The following is a 17,695-nucleotide window of genomic DNA, read 5'->3' as shown; positions in this document are numbered from 1 at the left end:
ATTCCTATTCAGATGTGAGATAAATTGATTTAACATGGACTATTTGACTTGAGTATATGGTAAGTCGACATGTCTGAATCAGGTCCCATGTTCTCAATGTAACAAGGGTGGTTCAGCACAACAGTTTATTCCTGAAGACTGGCTGAATGGACTAAGGCAGTGTTTTCACAAACAGACCAGTGATGAAGGCCCACTCTATACATGTTAATTGCGCTATAACTTACATACCCCTAAACATTTTGATTTTAACATAATTTATAATCTCACAATAGCAACTGAAGCATATAATTAGTAAAATGTTATACCATAGGAAAAATACTAAATTCCCAGTGTCTTATTTAAAATGTTAATTCAAGTCTGGTCTGAAAATCATCATCAATCAATATTTACATGATTTACTTTTCATGGCTTCAGAACACAATTATGGTGTTTTGAGTCTTTCTATTTTAACAGTGTAGTGCATGTGATTACAGTGGTTCATACTCATGTCTATTTGTGTTCTGTTCTGTTCTATTCTAGTGGCACATGCTCAGGACGCACACAATTCCAATGAGAAGCCTCTGATCCAGTGCTACAAGTGTGGGGAGCCATGTAAGGGTGAGGTGCTGAGGGTGCAGTCCAAGCACTTCCACCTGAAGTGCTTCACCTGTAAAGGTAAGTACAGTACCAAACCCTGAAGATCATTTGTTGATGGTTGTATGACCTATGCTCCTCATGAGGTAAAAGGGTTTAAAGCAACTGTCCAGTTAATATACAGTATGTCCTATAAATATGTCCTATGATATGACAATGTGATTAAAGTAGTTTTCCTTCCAAAAATGTTTACAAAGTATATTGAAAAGGAGCTTTTCTGTGGGTCATAGAAAATATCGGTCATAAAAAATATATGAATGACAAATAAACAGCTGATTGGTCAGTGACGTCATGTTATTTGAGGAAATAGCAAGCATTTCAGAAACAGTCTGTTTGAGGTGGAGTTGTTGTTTTTTCTCTCATTTCTGTATTGGCAACCAATACGAGTACAGGACAACACAACAACATTATTTGGCTATAAGTTAACATAATTTGTAGTTTTCAAAGTGAAATGTTGTACTGTAACGGAGGATTCAGACTAATAATCAGCAATCAAATCGTTGAACTCTCCCATGGTGGGTATAGCATTCAAGCAGCATGCTTTGACGCCTGTTTTGTTGTTAACAAATGTCAAAGCTAGCAAGCGCAAGCTTCCATCTCCCGATTAGCTGTTGCGTGGCATGTCGCTGAAATTTGCATAATATGAGAGCATTAGGATGGCGCCGACAGAGATGGTCGCCTTGCTTCGCGTTCTTATGAAACTACACAGTATTTAGTTTTTTTATGTATTTTTACAGCATTCTTACACTGTTACCCCAGGAAATCTGAAGTATTATTACATTCAGCCGGGAAGAACTGTTGGACATAAGAGCAACGTCAACTTACCAACATTATGACCAGGAATACGACTTTCCCGAAGTGGATCCTCTGTTTGGACCACCACCCAGGACAATGGATCGGATCCCAGCTGGCGACCCAAAACAATTGCACCGCAGAAGGGGCAGATGGAGCGGACTTCTGGTCAGGCTCCGTAGATGGGCACATCGCTCACCGCTCCCGAGCATACTACTCACCAATGTCCAGTCTCTTGACAACAAGGTAGATGAAATTCGAGCAAGGGTTGCCTTCCAGAGAGACATCACAGATTGAAACATTCTCTGTTTTACGGAAACATGGCTCACTCAGAATACCTTATCAGAGTGGGTACAGCCACCCGGTTTCTTCAAGCATCGCGCTGACAGAAACAAACATCTCTCTGGTAAGAAGAAGGGCGTGGGTGTAATGCCTTATGATTAACGAGTCGTGGTGTGATCATAACAACATACAGGAACTCAAGTCCTATTGTTCACCTGACCTAGAATTTCTTACAAGAAAATGCCGACCGCATTATCTACCAAGAGAATTCTCTTTGATTATAATCACAGCCGTGTATATCCCCCCCCCCCCCCCCCCCCCCAAGCAGACACCTCGAAGGCCCTGAAAGAACTTCATTGGACTCTATATGTAAACTGGAGACCACAAATCCTGAGGCTGCATTTATTACAGCTGGGGATTTTAACAAGGCTTATCTGAAGACAAGGCTCCCTAAATTATATCAGCATATTTAGTGCATGACCCGGGCTGGCACATTTCTGGATCATTGCTACTCTAACATCCGCGATGCACACAAAGCCCTCCCTGGCCCTCCTTTTGGCAAATCTGATCTTTACATTGACCACAAATCTGACCATTTTGTTGTTCCCAGCCTATAGACAGAAACTAAAACAGGAAATGCCCGTGCTCAGGTCTGTTCAACGCTGGTCCGACCAATCTGATTCCCCGCTTCAAGATTGCTTCGATCATGTGGACTGGGATATGTTCCGGATAGCCTTAGACAACAACATCGATGTAGATTCGGTGAGCGAGTTTATTAGCAAGTGCATCAGTGATGTTGTACTGCTGTTCCCACATGCTTCAAGAGGGCCACCACTGTTCCTGTTCCCAAGAAAGCTAAGGTAACTGAGCAAAATGACTATCGCCCCTTAGTCTTGCCTTCCGTCATCATGAAGTGCTTTGAGAGACTAGTCAAGGATCATTTCACCTCCACCCTACCTGACACCCTAGACCCACTCCAATTTGCTTACCGCCCCAATAAGTCCACAGACGACACAATCGTAATCACACTGCACACTGCCCTAACCCATCTGGACAAGAGGAATACCTACAGTTGAAGTCGGAAATTTACATACACCTTTGCCAACTACATTTAAACTCTGTTTTTCACAATTCCTGACGCTTAATCCTGATAAAAGTGATTCCCTGTCTTAGGTCAGTTAGGATCACCACTTTATTTAAAAAATGTGAAATATCAAAAAATAGTAGAGAGAATCATTTATTTCAGCTTTCATCCCTTTCATCACATTCCCAGTGGGTCTGAAGTTTACATACACTCAATTAGTATTTGGTAGCATTGCCTTTAAATTGTTTAACTTGGGTCAAAAGTTTCGGGAAGCCTTCCACAAGCTTCCCACAATAAGTTGGGTGAATTTTGGCACTTTCCTCGTGACAGCTGGTGTAACTGAATTAGGTTTGTAGGCCTCCTTGCTCGCACATGCTTTTTCAACTCTGCCCACAAATTTTCTACAGGATTGAGGTCAGGGCTTTGTGATGGCCGCTCCATTACCTTGACTTTGTTGTCCTTAAGCCATTTTGTCACAACTTTGGAAGTATGCTTGGAAGTATGCTTGGGGTCATTGTCCATTTGGAAGACTAATTTGCAACCAAGCTTTAACTTCCTGACTGATGTCTTGAGATGTTGCTTCAATATATCCACTTAATTATCCTTCATCATTAAGCCATCTATTTTGTGAAATGCACCAGTCCCTCCTGCAGCAAAGCACCCCCACAATATGATACTGCCACCCCTGTGCTTCACGGTTGGGATGATGTTATTCGGCTTGCAAACCTCCCTCTTTTTCCTCTTAACATAACGATGGTCATTATGGACAAACAGTTCTATTTTTGTTTCATCATACCAGAGGACATTTCTCCAAAAAGTACAATCTTTGTCCCCATGTGCAGTTGCAAACCTTAGTCTGGCTTTTTTATAGCGGTTTTGGAGCAGTGGCTTCTTCCTTGCTGAGCGGCCTTTCAGGTTATGTTGAAATAGTACATGTTTTACTGTGGATATAGATACTTTTGTACCTGTTTCCTCCAGCATCTTCACAAGGTCCTTTGCTGTTGTTCTGGGATTGATTTGCACTTTTCGCACCAAAGTACGTTCATCTCTAGGAGACAGAACGCGTCTCCTTCCTGAGCGGTTTGACGGCTGTGTGTTCCCATGGTGTTTATACTTGCGTACTGTTTGTACAGATGAACGTGGTACCTTCAGGCATTTGGAAATTGCTCCCAAGGATGAACCAGTCTTGTGGAGGTCTACAATTTTTTTCTAAAGATTTCTTTTGATTTTCCCATAATGTCAAGCAAAGAGGCAGTGAGTTTGAAGGTAGGCCTTGAAATACATCCACAGGTACACCTCCAATTGACTCAAATTATGTCATTTAGCCTATTAGAAGCTTCTAAAGCCATGACATCATTTTCTGGAATTTTAAAGGCACCGTTTAAAGGCACAGTCAACTTAGTAAACTTCTGACACACTGGAATTGTGATACAGTGAATTATAAATGAAATAATCTGTCTGTAAACAATTGTTGGAAAAATGATGTGTCAAGCGCGACGTAGATGTCCTAACTGACTTGCCAAAGTTACATTTTTAATTTTTTTATTTTACCCCTTTTTCTCCCCAATTTCATGGTATCCAATTGTTTTAGTAGCTACTATCCTGTCTCATCGCTACAACTTCCGTACGGGCTCGGGAGAGACGAAGGTTGAAAGTCTTGCGTCCTCCGATACACAACCCAACCAAGCCGAACTGCTTCTTAACACAGCGTCATCCAACCCGGAAGCCAGCCGCACCAATGTGTCGGAGGAAACACCGTGCACCTGCCAACCTTGGTTAGCGCGCACTGCGCCCGGCCCGCCACAGGAGTCACTGGTGCGCGATTAGACAAGATTTCCCTACCGGCCAAACTGTCCAGTTGTGCGTCGCCCCACGGACCTCCCGGTCACGGCCGGTTACGACAGAGCCTGGGCGCGAACCCAGAGTCTCTGGTGGCACATCTGGCGCTGCAGTACAGCACCCTTAACCACTGCGCCACCCAGGAGGCCCGTAAGCTACAGTTTGTTAAAAATAAATTTGTGAAGTGGTTGAAAAATGAGTTTTAATGACTCCAACCTAAGTGTATGTAAACTTCATCGATTACAGCTCAGCAATTAATACCATAGTACCCTCCAAACTCGTCATTTAGCTCGAGACCCAGGGTCTCGACCCCACCCTGTGCAACTGAAAACGGCAGAGGGAGCACCTACATATGTAAAGTGGGAAATGTTTAAGTTCCATCACGGACAAACTGAAATGGTCCACCCACACAGACAGCATGGGGAAGAAGGCGCAACAGCGCCTCTTCAACCTCAGGAGGCTTGTCACCGAAAACACTCTCAAACTTTTACAGATGCACAATTGAGAGCATGTGACCAATAAAATTTGATTTGATTTGCTTTGATTTTCAATTCTTATTGCTAGCTCTCTCATCACCAACTTAAGTTGCTGTTTCCTCATGTCTCCTCCTTCCATTGAAAATGGCTTGTCGCTGGTAACTAGGTCACTGATTATAGCCCCAAGTGTGAGCCAAGCTAATGCACATCAAGTAAAGCCTGGTCCCAATGAATCACAGTCTCTGTTTGTTTATTCACCCAAGGCCCAGAGGACTACAGTGTGTGGCCTGTTTATCTCCTGTTGTGTCAAAGTTACAAGTGCCTTGTCAATATTATAATAAACAGATTGAACAGCCAATTAGTTAATATTTTCCCACAGCTGCTGTACACTGAGTCCAGCAAGCGAGAATAACAATTAGTCAGTTAGCTAGTTAGCTAGCCAGGTCATCAAATCCTACTTGAAGGCAAGTACTGTGGCATTGAGAGTCACAAAGCTATAATATCATTTCAATAAGTATGAACAGGCAGTGGTTACAGTAAATCCACTCATTTGGAGTAACACTACATTACCAAAAGTATTTGGACACCTGCTCATACATCTCATTCCAAAATCATGTGCAATAACATGGAGTTAGTCCCCCAATAGTTGGTCCCTCAACTATAACAGACTCCACTCTTGTGTGAAGGCTTTCCACTAGATGTTGGAATCTAATCAAATCAAATGTATTTATATAGCACTTCTTACATCAGCTGATATCACAAAGTGCTGTACACAAACCCAGCCTAAAACCCCAAACAGCAAGCAATGCAGGTCTAAACAGGCAGGATATAACCCCACCCACTTTGCCAAAGCACAGCCCCCACACCACTAGAGGGATATCTTCAACCAACAACGTACCATCCTGAGACAAGGCCGAGTATAGCCTACAAAGATCTCCGCCACGGCACAACCCAAGGGGGGGTGCCAACCCAGACAGGAAGACCACGTCAGTGACTCAACCCACTCAAGTGACGCACCCCTCCTAGGGACGGCATGGAAGAGCAGCAGTAAGCCAATTACTCAGCCCCTGTAATAGGGTTAGAGGCAGAGAATCCCAGTGGAGAGAGGGGAACCGGCCAGGCAGAGACAGCAAGGCGGTTCGTTGCTCCAGTACCTTTCCGTTCACCTTCACACTCCTGGACCAGACTACAATCAATCATAGGACCCACTGAAGAGATGAGTCTTCAATAAAGACTTAAAGGTTGAGACAGAGTCTGCGTCTCTCACATAGGTAGGCAGACCATTCCATAAAAATGGAGCTCTATAGGGAAAGCCCTGCCTCCAGCTGTTTGATTAGGAATTCTAGGGACAATTAGGAGGCATGCGTCTTGTGACTGTAGCGTACGTGTAGGTATGTACGGCAGGACCAAATCGGAAAGATAGGTAGGAGCAAGCTCATGTAATGCTTTGTAGGTTAGCAGTAAAACCTTGAAATCAGCCCTTGCCTTAACAGGAAGCCAGTGTAGGGAGGCTAGCACTGGAGTAATATGATCAAATGTTTTGGTTCTAGTCAGGATTCTAGCAGCCGTATTTAGCACTAACTAAAGTTTGTTTAGTGCTTTATTCGGGTAGCCGGAAAGTAGAGCATTGCAGTAGTCTAACCTAGTAGTGACAAAAGTGACATGGATACATTTTTCTGCATCATTTTTAGACAGAAAATTTCGGATTTTTGCAATGTTACATAGATGGAAAAAAAGCTGTCCTTGAAACAGTCTTGATATGTTCGTCAAAAGAGAGATCAGCATCCAGAGTAATGCCTAGGTCCTTCACAGTTTTATTTGAGACGACTGTACAACCATCACGATTAATTGTCAGATTCAACAGAAGATTTCTTTGTTTCTTGGGACCTAGAACAAGCATCTCTGTTTTTTCTGAGTTTAAAAGTAGAACGTTTCTAGCCATCCACTTCCTTATGTCTGAAACAAAGGCTTCCAGCAAGGGCAATTTTGGGGCTTCACCATGTTTAATTGAAATGTACAGCTGTGCGTCATCTGCATAGCAGTGAAAATTAACATTATGTTTTCAAATGACATCCCCAAGAGGTAAAATATATAGTGAAAACAATAGTGGTCCTAAAACGGAACCTTGAGGAACACCGACATTTACAATTGATTTGTCAAACCATCCACAGAGACAAACTGATATCTTTCTGAAGCAGCACTAAGGTCTAGGAGCAGGAGGACAGATGCAGAGCCTCGGTCTGATGCCATTAAAAGGTAATTTACCACCTTCACAAGTGCAGTCTCAGTGCTATGATAGGGTCTAAAACCAGAAGCATTTCGTATACATTGTTTGTCTTCAGCAAGGCAGTGAGTTGCTGTGCAACACCTTTTTCTAAAACTTTTGAGAGGAATGGGAGATGCGATATAGGCCGATAGTTTTTTATATTTTCTGGGTCAAGGTTTGGCTTTTTCAAGAAAGGCTTTATTACTGCCACTTTTAGTGAGTTTGGTACACATCCGGTGGATATTGAGACGTTTATTATGTTCAACATAGGAGGGCCAAGCACAGGAAGCAGTTCTTTCAGTAGTTTAGTTGGAATAGGGTCCAGCATACAGCTTGAAGGTTTAGAGGCAATGATTATTTTCATCATGGTGTCAAGAGATAAAGTATTAAAACACTTTAGCGTCTCGCTTGATCCTAGGTCCTGGTAGAGTTGTGCAGACTCAGGACAACTGAGCTTTGGAGGAATACGCAGATTTAAAGAGGAGTCTGTAATTTGCTTTCTAATGATCATGATCTCATGAATGTATTACTGCTGAAGTGAAAGCCATCCTCTCTTGGGGAATGCTGCTTTTTAGTTAGCTTTGTAACAGTATTAAAAATACATTTTGGATTGGTCTTATTTTCCTCAACTAAGTTGGAAAAATAGGATGATCGAGCAGCAGTGAGGGCTCTTCGATACTGCACGGTACTGTCTTTCCAAGCTAGTTGTAAGACATCCAGTTTGGTGTGGCGCCATTTCCGTTCCAATTTTCTGGAAGCTTGCTTCAGAACTCGGCTCTTTTCTTTATTCCAGGGAGCTAGTTTCTTATGACAAATATTTTTAGTTTTTAGGGGTGCGACTGCATCTAGAGTATTGCGAAAGGTTAAATTGAGTTCCTCAGTTAGGTGGTTAACTGATTTTTGTCCTCTGATGACCTTGGGTAGGCAGAGAGAGTTTGGAAGAGTGTGGAAGGATCCCCCGCGGGGGATATGGTCACTAGTGTAACCAGGAGGTGAGGCCTCATTTAACACAGTAAATTCATCAGGCTTAAGCCAAGTTTCAGTCATGCCAATCACATCAAGATCATGATCAGTGAATAGTTAATTGGCTATAACTGCCTTGGAAGTGAGGGATCTAACATTAAGTAGCCCTGTTTTGAGATGTGAGGTATCACAATCTCTTTCAATAATGGCAGGAATGGAGGAGGTCTTTATTCTAGTGAGATAGCTAAGGCGAACACCACCATGTTTAGTTTTGCCCAACCTAGGTTGAAGCACAGACATGGTCTCAATGGGGATAGCTGAGCTGACTGTGCAGGCTAACAGCCTGCTGCCTGGCCTGCACCCTATTTCATTGTGGAGCTAGGGGAGTTAGAGCCCTGTCTATGTTTGTAGATAAGATGAGAGCACCCCTCCAGCTAAGATGGAGTCCGTCACTCCTCAACAGGCCATGCTTGGTCCTGTTTGTGGGTGAGTCCCAGAAAGAGGGCCAATTATCTACAAATTCTATCTTTTGGGAGGGGCAGAAAACAGTTTTCAACTAGCGATTGAGTTGTGAGACTCTGCTGTAGAGCTCATCACTCCCCCTAACTGGGAAGGGGCCAGAGACAATTACTCGATGCCGACACATCTTTCTAGCTGATTTACACGCTGAAGCTATGTTGCGCTTGGTGACCTCTTACTCTTTCATCCTAACATCGTTGGTGCCGATGTGGATAACATTATCTCTATACTCTCTACACTCACCAGTTATAGCTTTAGCCAGCACCATCTTCAGATTAGCCTTAACATCAGCAGCCCTGCCCCCTGGTAAACAGTGTGTGATCGCTGGATGATTCGTTTTAAGTCTAATAGTGTGGGTGATGGAGTCGCCAATGACCAGGGTTTTCAATTTGTCAGAGCTAATGGTGGGAGGTTTCGGCGTTTCAGACCCCATAACGGGAGGAGTAGAGACCAGAGAAGGCTCGGCCTCTGACTCCGACTCGCTGCTTAATGGGGAGAACCGGTTGAAAGTTTTTGTCGGCTGAATGAGCGACACCGGTTGAGCATTCCTACAGCATTTCCCTCCAGAAGTCATGAGAAAGCTGCAGGGACCGTGCGATGGGGATTTATACTACTATCTGTACTTACTGGTGGCACAGACGCTGTTTCATCCTTTCCTACACTGAAATTACCCTTGCCTAACAATTGCGTCTGAAGCTGGGCTTGTAGCACAGCTATCCTCGCCGCAAGGCGATCGTTCTCTTGTATGTTACGAGTACAGCGACTGCAATTAGAAGGCATCATTTTAATGTTACTACTTAGCTTCGGCTGGTGGAGGTCCTGACGATCCACGTCCATATAAGCGTCCGGAGTGAAAAAGTTGAATGAAAAAAAGTTGAGTGAGGGAAAAACTAAAAATATAAACGGTAATTAAAAAGTAAAAACCGTAAAGTTGTCAGGTAGCAGAGTAAGGTTAGTAAGAAAACATTAGAGCTATCCTCTTAAAAAGTGTAAAAGCAACTGTCCAATTGTTGATTCTGTTGTCTTTGGCTGTATCCCAAATGGTACCGTATTCCCTATACAGTGCACTACTGTTGATCAGAGCACCATGCTCCCTGGTTAAAAGGAGTGCACCATATAGGGAATAGGTTACAATTTGGGATGCCCCCTTTAACTTAATTTGCATTGTTGTTGCAACATGCTTGCTCCTACATGTACATTAGTCAGAAAAATGTATTATGCTAAAAATGTGTGCGTGGTTTTACTATATCCTCTGTGATATTCCCTGTGTTTTGGTATGTGGTATTTGGTATTTTATTAGGATCCCCATTAGCTGTTGCAAAAGCAGCAGCTACTCTTCCTGAGGTCCACACGAAACCTGAAACATGACATAATACAGAACATCAATAGACAAGAACAACTCAAGGACAGAAATGCATACTTTTTTTAAAAAGGCACACGTAACCTACACATCAATGAATGCACGTAAACTACTGTATCTAGGTCAGATAGGGGAGAGCCTTTGTTCGTGAGGTGTTGCTTCATCTGTCTTTTGAAACCAGGTTTGCTGTTAATTTGAGCAATATGAGATGGAAGGAAGTTCCATGCAATAAGGGCTCTATATCATACTGTACGCTTTCTTGAATGTGTTCTGGATTTGGGGACTGTGAAAAGACCCCTGGTGGCACGTATGTTGGGGTAAGAGTGTGTGTCAGAACTCTGTGTAAGTTGACTGTGAAACTATTTGGGATTTTCAACACATGAATCTTTCTTATATAAAAAGAAGAAGTGATGCAGTCAGTCCTCAACTCTTATCCAAGAGAGACTGGCATGCATAGTATTAATATTAGGCCTCTGATTACAATGAAAAACGTGCAGCCCTGTTCTGGGCCAGCTGCATCTTAAGTAGATATTTTCTTGCAGCACTGGACCGCACGACTGGACAATAATCAAGATTAAACAAAACTAGAGGCTGCAGAACTTGCTTTTTGCAGTGTGGTGTCAAAAAAGCAGAGCATCTCTTTAAAGGACAGACCTCTCCCCATCTTTACAACCATTGAATCTATATGTTTTGACCATGACAGTTACAATCCAAGGTAACGCCAAGTAATTTAGTCTCCTCAACTTGTTCAACAGCCACACCATTCATTACCAGATTCAGCTGAGGTCTAGAACTTAAGGAATGATTTGTACTAAATACAATGCTCTTAGTTTTAGAGATGTTCAGGACCAGTTTATTACTGGCCACCGATTCCAAACAACTATTTTTTAAGGGTTTCAGTGACTTCATTATCTGTGGTTGTTGATGCGTATATGGTTGAATCATCAACACACATGACTTGTTTAATGCCAGGTCTTTAGTCAGTTTGTTTGAAACATACTCCCACAGTCCCTATCCTCCACATACACAAATACTGTACACACAGACACACACACACACACACACACACACACACACACACACACACACACAGAACACAAACCCAAGGTGGTATTTGTGTGTGTCTATAGAGGAACCCGTTGCATGCTACGCTCAGAGAAAAACTCATCGAAATCTAACTAATCTAATCTAACTAATCTCTGAGCCGTAATCCAAATAAACGTTATTCTCTCTCTCTCTCTCTCTCTGGGTCAATTCATCCTTGGGAGTGAATGTGGCTCGTTGCATACAGTATATCATGGTTCCACCTGTAACCAGAGGACAGCAGAGACCATCCTTCGAGACATTAACGACACTCAAGTGTGCACTCAAGTGTGTCCAATTTGCTCAGTAAAGTATTATGTTTATCCTTAACCACTGATTCCTCATCTGGTTTCTTCTCTGCACCTGGGTCCAACCTTACCATGTCACAGCAAGCTTCACCCAGATAAATAATGTTGTAACCCAACAAGGAGCACTGCTGGGGCAGAAGCAATAATAACTCTCCCAAATATCAGAAACCCTGCAGACACTTATCGACTCCCTCCAACCACAGTGCAGCCTCAACCCAGGAGGAGCCAGTGTCTAAGTCTTATCGCTCAGCGCTACAGGCATCGCCGTAGTTCCTCAAAGAAACTTGAACCAGGAACCCAAGATCCCAGCAAACCAAGTTGTGTGCTGGCCACCTGGAAAGATGCAAGGGTTCCTCACTGAGTGTTCTCTGGTGTTCGAGCTACAGTTATTAGCCTTCATTTTCCCGAGCAGCGATGAGTCTTTGACCACCCTGAACGGCGGACGAGAAGTGGCCAGTCAACTGTTCAATATCCGCCAAGGGGCCAGACCAGTTGTTAACTTCGCCATTGAGTTCCGCACCCTCGCCGCCGAGAGTGGGTGGAATACCGAGGCCCTGGTCATCGCTTTCCACCAGGGTTTGTCTACCTCAATCAATGATGAACTGGCCTCAAAGGGAACCACATTTTTGACACCACCCCAGTATCCCGGTTTTCTGAGCACCCCAACCCCCCCCCCCCCCCCTCCCCCCCCCCCCCGAACCCAGCATTCAGGTTCCCATGCAGCTGGGACGGAGCCCACAGGTGCGTGAAAGGCCAATGCGCAAAGGTTGCTGCCTCTACTGCGGTCTACTGTGGATGTCCTGAGAGGCCTCCTGCAGAGTCAACAATGTCAAGATAGAGAAGTGTGAGTATCGCATATCCCAAGTTTCCTTCCTGGGTCACATTATCTCCACCACAAGCATCAAAATGGACCTCGTAAAGGTTGAGGCGGTCACCGACTGGCCCCGTCCCACCTCACTCAAGCAAGTCCAGTGGTTCCTCAGGTTTGCCAATTTTTTTTAGGGTGTTTAATACGCAACTTTGGTGCGGTGGCAGCGCATCTCACAGTCCTGACACGCAAGTCCCAGACCCGTTTTTGCTGGACTCCCATTGCTGACAGGGCATTCATGGAGCTCAAGGGACAGAGAGACACCTCTGGACTCATCCTCGTTCATCCTGATCCTACTCGTCGCTTTGTTGGAACAGATGGACGCCTCAGACACCGGAGCAGGGGTGGTCCTTTGTCTGCGGAACGAGGACTAGATGCAGTGTTAACCATGTAGCTAGCATTCCATTTCTCTCTATCTCTCTCTCTTTCTGTGTGTGTGTGTGTGTGTGTGTGTGTGTCTCTCTCTCTCTCTCTCTCTCTCTCTGTTTTTTTGACAAGGCCTAAAAGCACATCTGTCATACTAAGCTTTTCAGTAAGCTTTTTGTGCCATGTACTAGAAACAAAAAAACGTGGTGTGTGTATTTTTATTTACAGCTTGTATCGGCACAACCGAGGGGGAGGAGAATGGGCCAGCCAAGAAAATAAAATAACCTTCAAAGTGGAGAGGTTCGGAGGTGGAGGATGGAGGCTAAATCCTACCTTGGCAGGAAAAAGATGATTGAGTTGACTATGGCAATCATACCTACAATGATGTTTAATTCCATGCTGAAATGTGTCTGATTTGCATATTAGTTACATGATATTGAAATGTCGATATTGATTGTTGTTTAACTGTAACACTTACCTGAGCCACCTTGTTATTTCATTCTGAGTGAAAAATTAAACATCACACTTGATGCAAATCTTTTTAGTCTGCATTCACTTGTAAACGTTATTTATGAATGCTATTGAAATTGTAAAATTATTCCAATGTTTTGACTACCATTTAACTTTCAATGAAATTGAGCACATTGATAGATATTAAGTCAACTTTGAATAAGACCGTAATTGAAACTGTACAGTCTTGATTTGATGTCAGTCTTCATTGGAGACCACCTGGGGTGTACTCAGTCCGGAAACCGTTTAAGAACCAAACGGATGCAAACAGTCCAAAATGGGGAGGTACCTACCTGTTTCCCATGGAAACTCTTATTTGCATTTTCTGTTTGGAGTGAACGGTTTCTGATACAGAATTTTGTTGCGTTACAGGCTAATTCTAAAATGTATTACATTGTTTATATTCCCTCAAACTACACACAATAACCAATAATGACAAAGCAAAAATAGTTTTTTAGAAATGTTTGCAAATGTATTGAAAAAGAGAACCGAAATATCACATTTACATACGTAAGTATTCAGACCCTTTACACAGTACTTTATTGAAGCACCTTTGGCAGCGATTACAGCCTCAAGTCTTCTTGGGTATGACCCTACAAGCTTGGCACACCTGAATTTGGGGAGTTTCTCCCATTCTGCTCTGCAGCTATGTCAGGTTGGATGGGGAGCGTCGCTGTGCAGCTATTTTCAAGTCTCCTGAGATGTTTGATCGGGTTCAAGTCCGGGCTCTGGCTGGGCCACTCAAGGACATTCAGAGAATTGTCTCAAAGTGTCGTCTTGGCTGTGTGCTTCAGGTCGTTGTCCTGTTGGAAGGTGAACCTTCGCCCCAGTCTGTAGTCCTGAGCACAGGAGCAGGTTTTCATCAAATATTTCTCTGTACTTTGCTTCTTTCATCTTTCCTTCAATCCTGACTAGTCTCCCAGTCACTGCTGCTGAAAAACATCCCCACAGCTTCACCATAGGAATGGTGCCAGATTTCCTCCAGACATGACGCTTGGCATTCAAGTCAAAGTGTTCAATCTTGGTTTCATCAGACCAGAGAATATTGTTTCTCATAGTCTGAGAGTCTATAGGTACATTTTGGCAAACTAGATCTCTGTCAAATCAAATCAAATCAAATTTATTTGTCACATAAACATGGTTAGCAGATGTTAATGCGAGTGTAGCGAAATGCTTGTGCTTCTAGTTCCGACAATGCAGTAATAACCAACAAGTAATCTAACTAACAATTCCAAAACTACTGTCTTATACACAGTGTAAGGGGATAAAGAATATGTACATAAGGATATATGAATGAGTGATGGTACAGGGCAGCATAGGCAAGATACAGTAGATGGTATCGAGTACAGTATATACATATGAGATGAGTATGTAAACAAAGTGGCATAGTTAAAGTGGCTAGTGATACATGTATTACATAAGGATGCAGTCGATGATATAGAGTACAGTATATACGTATGCATATGAGATGAATAATGTAGGGTAAGTAACATTATATAAGGTAGCATTGTTTAAAGTGGCTAGTGATATATTTACATCATTTCCCATCAATTCCCATTATTAAAGTGGCTGGAGTTGAGTCAGTGTCAATGTCAGTGTGTTGGCAGCAGCCACTCAATGTTAGTGGTGGCTGTTTAACAGTCTGATGGCCTTGAGATAGAAGCTGTTTTTCAGTCTCTCGGTCCCAGCTTTGATGCACCTGTACTGACCTCGCCTTCTGGATGATAGCGGGGTGAACAGGCAGTGGCTCGGGTGGTTGATGTCCTTGATGATCTTTATGGCCTTCCTGTAACATCGGGTGGTGTAGGTGTCCTGGAGGGCAGGTAGTTTGCCCCCGGTGATGCGTTGTGCAGACCTCACTACCCTCTGGAGAGCCTTACGATTGAGGGCGGAGCAGTTGCCGTACCAGGCGGTGATACAGCCCGCCAGGATGCTCTCGATTGTGCATCTGTAGAAGTTTGTGAGTGCTTTTGGTGACAAGCCGAATTTCTTCAGCCTCCTGAGGTTGAAGAGGCGCTGCTGCGCCTTCTTCACGATGCTGTCTGTGTGAGTGGACCAATTCAGTTTGTCTGTGATGTGTATGCCAAGGAACTTAAAACTTGCTACCCTCTCCACTACTGTTCCATCGATGTGGATAGGGGGGTGTTCCCTCTGCTGTTTCCTGAAGTCCACAATCATCTCCTTAGTTTTGTTGACGTTGAGTGTGAGGTTATTTTCCTGACACCACACTCCGAGGGCCCTCACCTCCTCCCTGTAGGCCGTCTCGTCATTGTTGGTAATCAAGCATACCACTGTTGTGTCGTCCGCAAACTTGATGATTGAGTTGGAGGCGTGCGTGGCCACGCAGTCGTGGGTGAACAGGGAGTACAGGAGAGGGCTCAGAACGCACCCTTGTGGGGCCCCAGTGTTGAGGATCAGCGGGGAGGAGATGTTGTTGCCTACCCTCACCACCTGGGGGCGGCCCGTCAGGAAGTCCAGTACCCAGTTGCACAGGGCGGGGTCGAGACCCAGGGTCTCGAGCTTGATGACGAGCTTGGAGGGTACTATGGTGTTGAATGCTGAGCTGTAGTCGATGAACAGCATTCTCACATAGGTATTCCTCTTGTCCAGATGGGTTAAGGCAGTGTGCAGTGTGGTTGAGATTGCATCGTCTGTGGACCTATCTGGGCAGTAAGCAAATTGGAGTGGGTCTAGGGTGTCAGGTAGGGTGAAGGTGATATGGTCCTTGACTAGTCTCTCAAAGCACTTCATGATGACGGAAGTGAGTGCCACGGGGCGGTAGTCATTTAGCTCAGTTACCTTAGCTTTCTTGGGAACAGGAACAATGGTGGCCCTCTTGAAGCATGTGGGAACAGCAGACTGGTATAGGGATTGATTGAATATGTCCGTAAACACACCGGCCAGCTGGTCTGCGCATGCTCTGAGGGCGCGGCTGGGGATGCCGTCTGGGCCTGCAGCCTTGCGAGGGTTAACACGTTTAAATGTCTTACTCACCTCGGCTGCAGTGAAGGAGAGACCGCATGTTTTCGTTGCAGGCCGTGTCAGTGGCACTGAATTGTCCTCAAATCGGGCAAAAAAGTTATTTAGTCTGCATGGGAGCAAGACATCCTGGTCCGTGACTGGGCTGGATTTCTTCTTGTAGTCCGTGATTGACTGTAGACCCTGCCACATGCCTCTTGTGTCTGAGCCGTTGAATTGAGATTCTACTTTGTCTCTGTACTGACGCTTAGCTTGTTTGATAGCCTTGCGGAGGGAATAGCTGCACTGTTTGTATTCGGTCATGTTACCAGACACCTTGCCCTGATTAAAAGCAGTGGTTCGCGCTTTCAGTTTCACGCGAATGCTGCCATCAATCCACGGTTTCTGGTTAGGGAATGTTTTAATCGTTGCTATGGGAACGACATCTTCAACGCACGTTCTAATGAACTCGCACACCGAATCAGCGTATTCGTCAATATTGTAATCTGACGCAATACGAAACATATCCCAGTCCACGTTATGGAAGCAGTCTTGGAGTGTGGAGTCAGCTTGGTCGGACCAGCGTTGGACAGACCTCAGCGTGGGAGCCTCTTGTTTTAGTTTCTGTCTGTAGGCAGGGATCAACAAAATGGAGTCGTGGTCAGCTTTTCCGAAAGGGGGGCGGGGCAGGGCCTTATATGCGTCGCGGAAGTTAGAGTAACAATGATCCAAGGTTTTACCACCCCTGGTTGCGCAATCGATATGCTGATAAAATTTAGGGAGTCTTGTTTTCAGATTAGCCTTGTTAAAATCCCCAGCAACAATGAATGCAGCCTCCGGATAAATGGTTTCCAGTTTGCAAAGAGTTAAATAAAGTTCGTTCAGAGCCATCGATGTGTCTGCTTGGGGGGGGGATGTATACGGCTGTGATTATAATCGAAGATAATTCTCTTGGTAGATAATGCGGTCTACATTTGATTGTGAGGAATTCTAAATCAGGTGAACAGAAGGATTTGAGTTCCTGTATGTTTCTTTCATCACACCATGTCTCGTTAGTCATGAGGCATACGCCCCCGCCACTCTTCTTACCAGAAAGATGTTTGTTTCTGTCGGCGCGATGCGTGGCGAAACCCGTTGGCAGCACCGCCTCGGATAGCGCCTCTCCAGTGAGCCATGTTTCCGTGAAGCAAAGAACGTTACAGTCTCTGATGTCCCTCTGGAATGCTACCCTTGCTCGGATTTCATCAACCTTGTTGTCAAGAGACTGGACATTGGCAAGAAGAATGCTAGGGAGTGGTGCACGGTGTGCCCGTCTCCGGAGTCTGACCAGAAGACCGCCTCGTTTCCCTCTTTTTCGGAGTCGTTTTTTTGGGTCGCTGCATGGAGTC

General features: G+C 44.4%; 1 protein-coding gene across 8 annotated transcripts in view; it reads left to right on the top strand.

Moving 5' to 3' along the window:
• The window catches only part of ablim1a (actin binding LIM protein 1a), a 146,388-nt gene that overhangs the window by 77,829 nt on the left and 50,864 nt on the right, over positions 1 to 17,695 (top strand). For all 8 annotated transcript variants that reach the window (XM_036980840.1, XM_021605935.2, XM_036980832.1 and 5 more), the window contains exon 2: positions 520 to 654. In XM_036980840.1, the coding sequence (XP_036836735.1) occupies positions 520 to 654 (135 nt within the window). The remainder of the gene's footprint in view (positions 1 to 519; positions 655 to 17,695) is intronic.

Source organism: Oncorhynchus mykiss, chromosome 1, assembly GCF_013265735.2.
Source record: "Oncorhynchus mykiss isolate Arlee chromosome 1, USDA_OmykA_1.1, whole genome shotgun sequence".
Classification (NCBI taxonomy): domain Eukaryota; kingdom Metazoa; phylum Chordata; class Actinopteri; order Salmoniformes; family Salmonidae; genus Oncorhynchus; species Oncorhynchus mykiss.
This window is presented reverse-complemented; position numbering and strand designations above follow the sequence as displayed.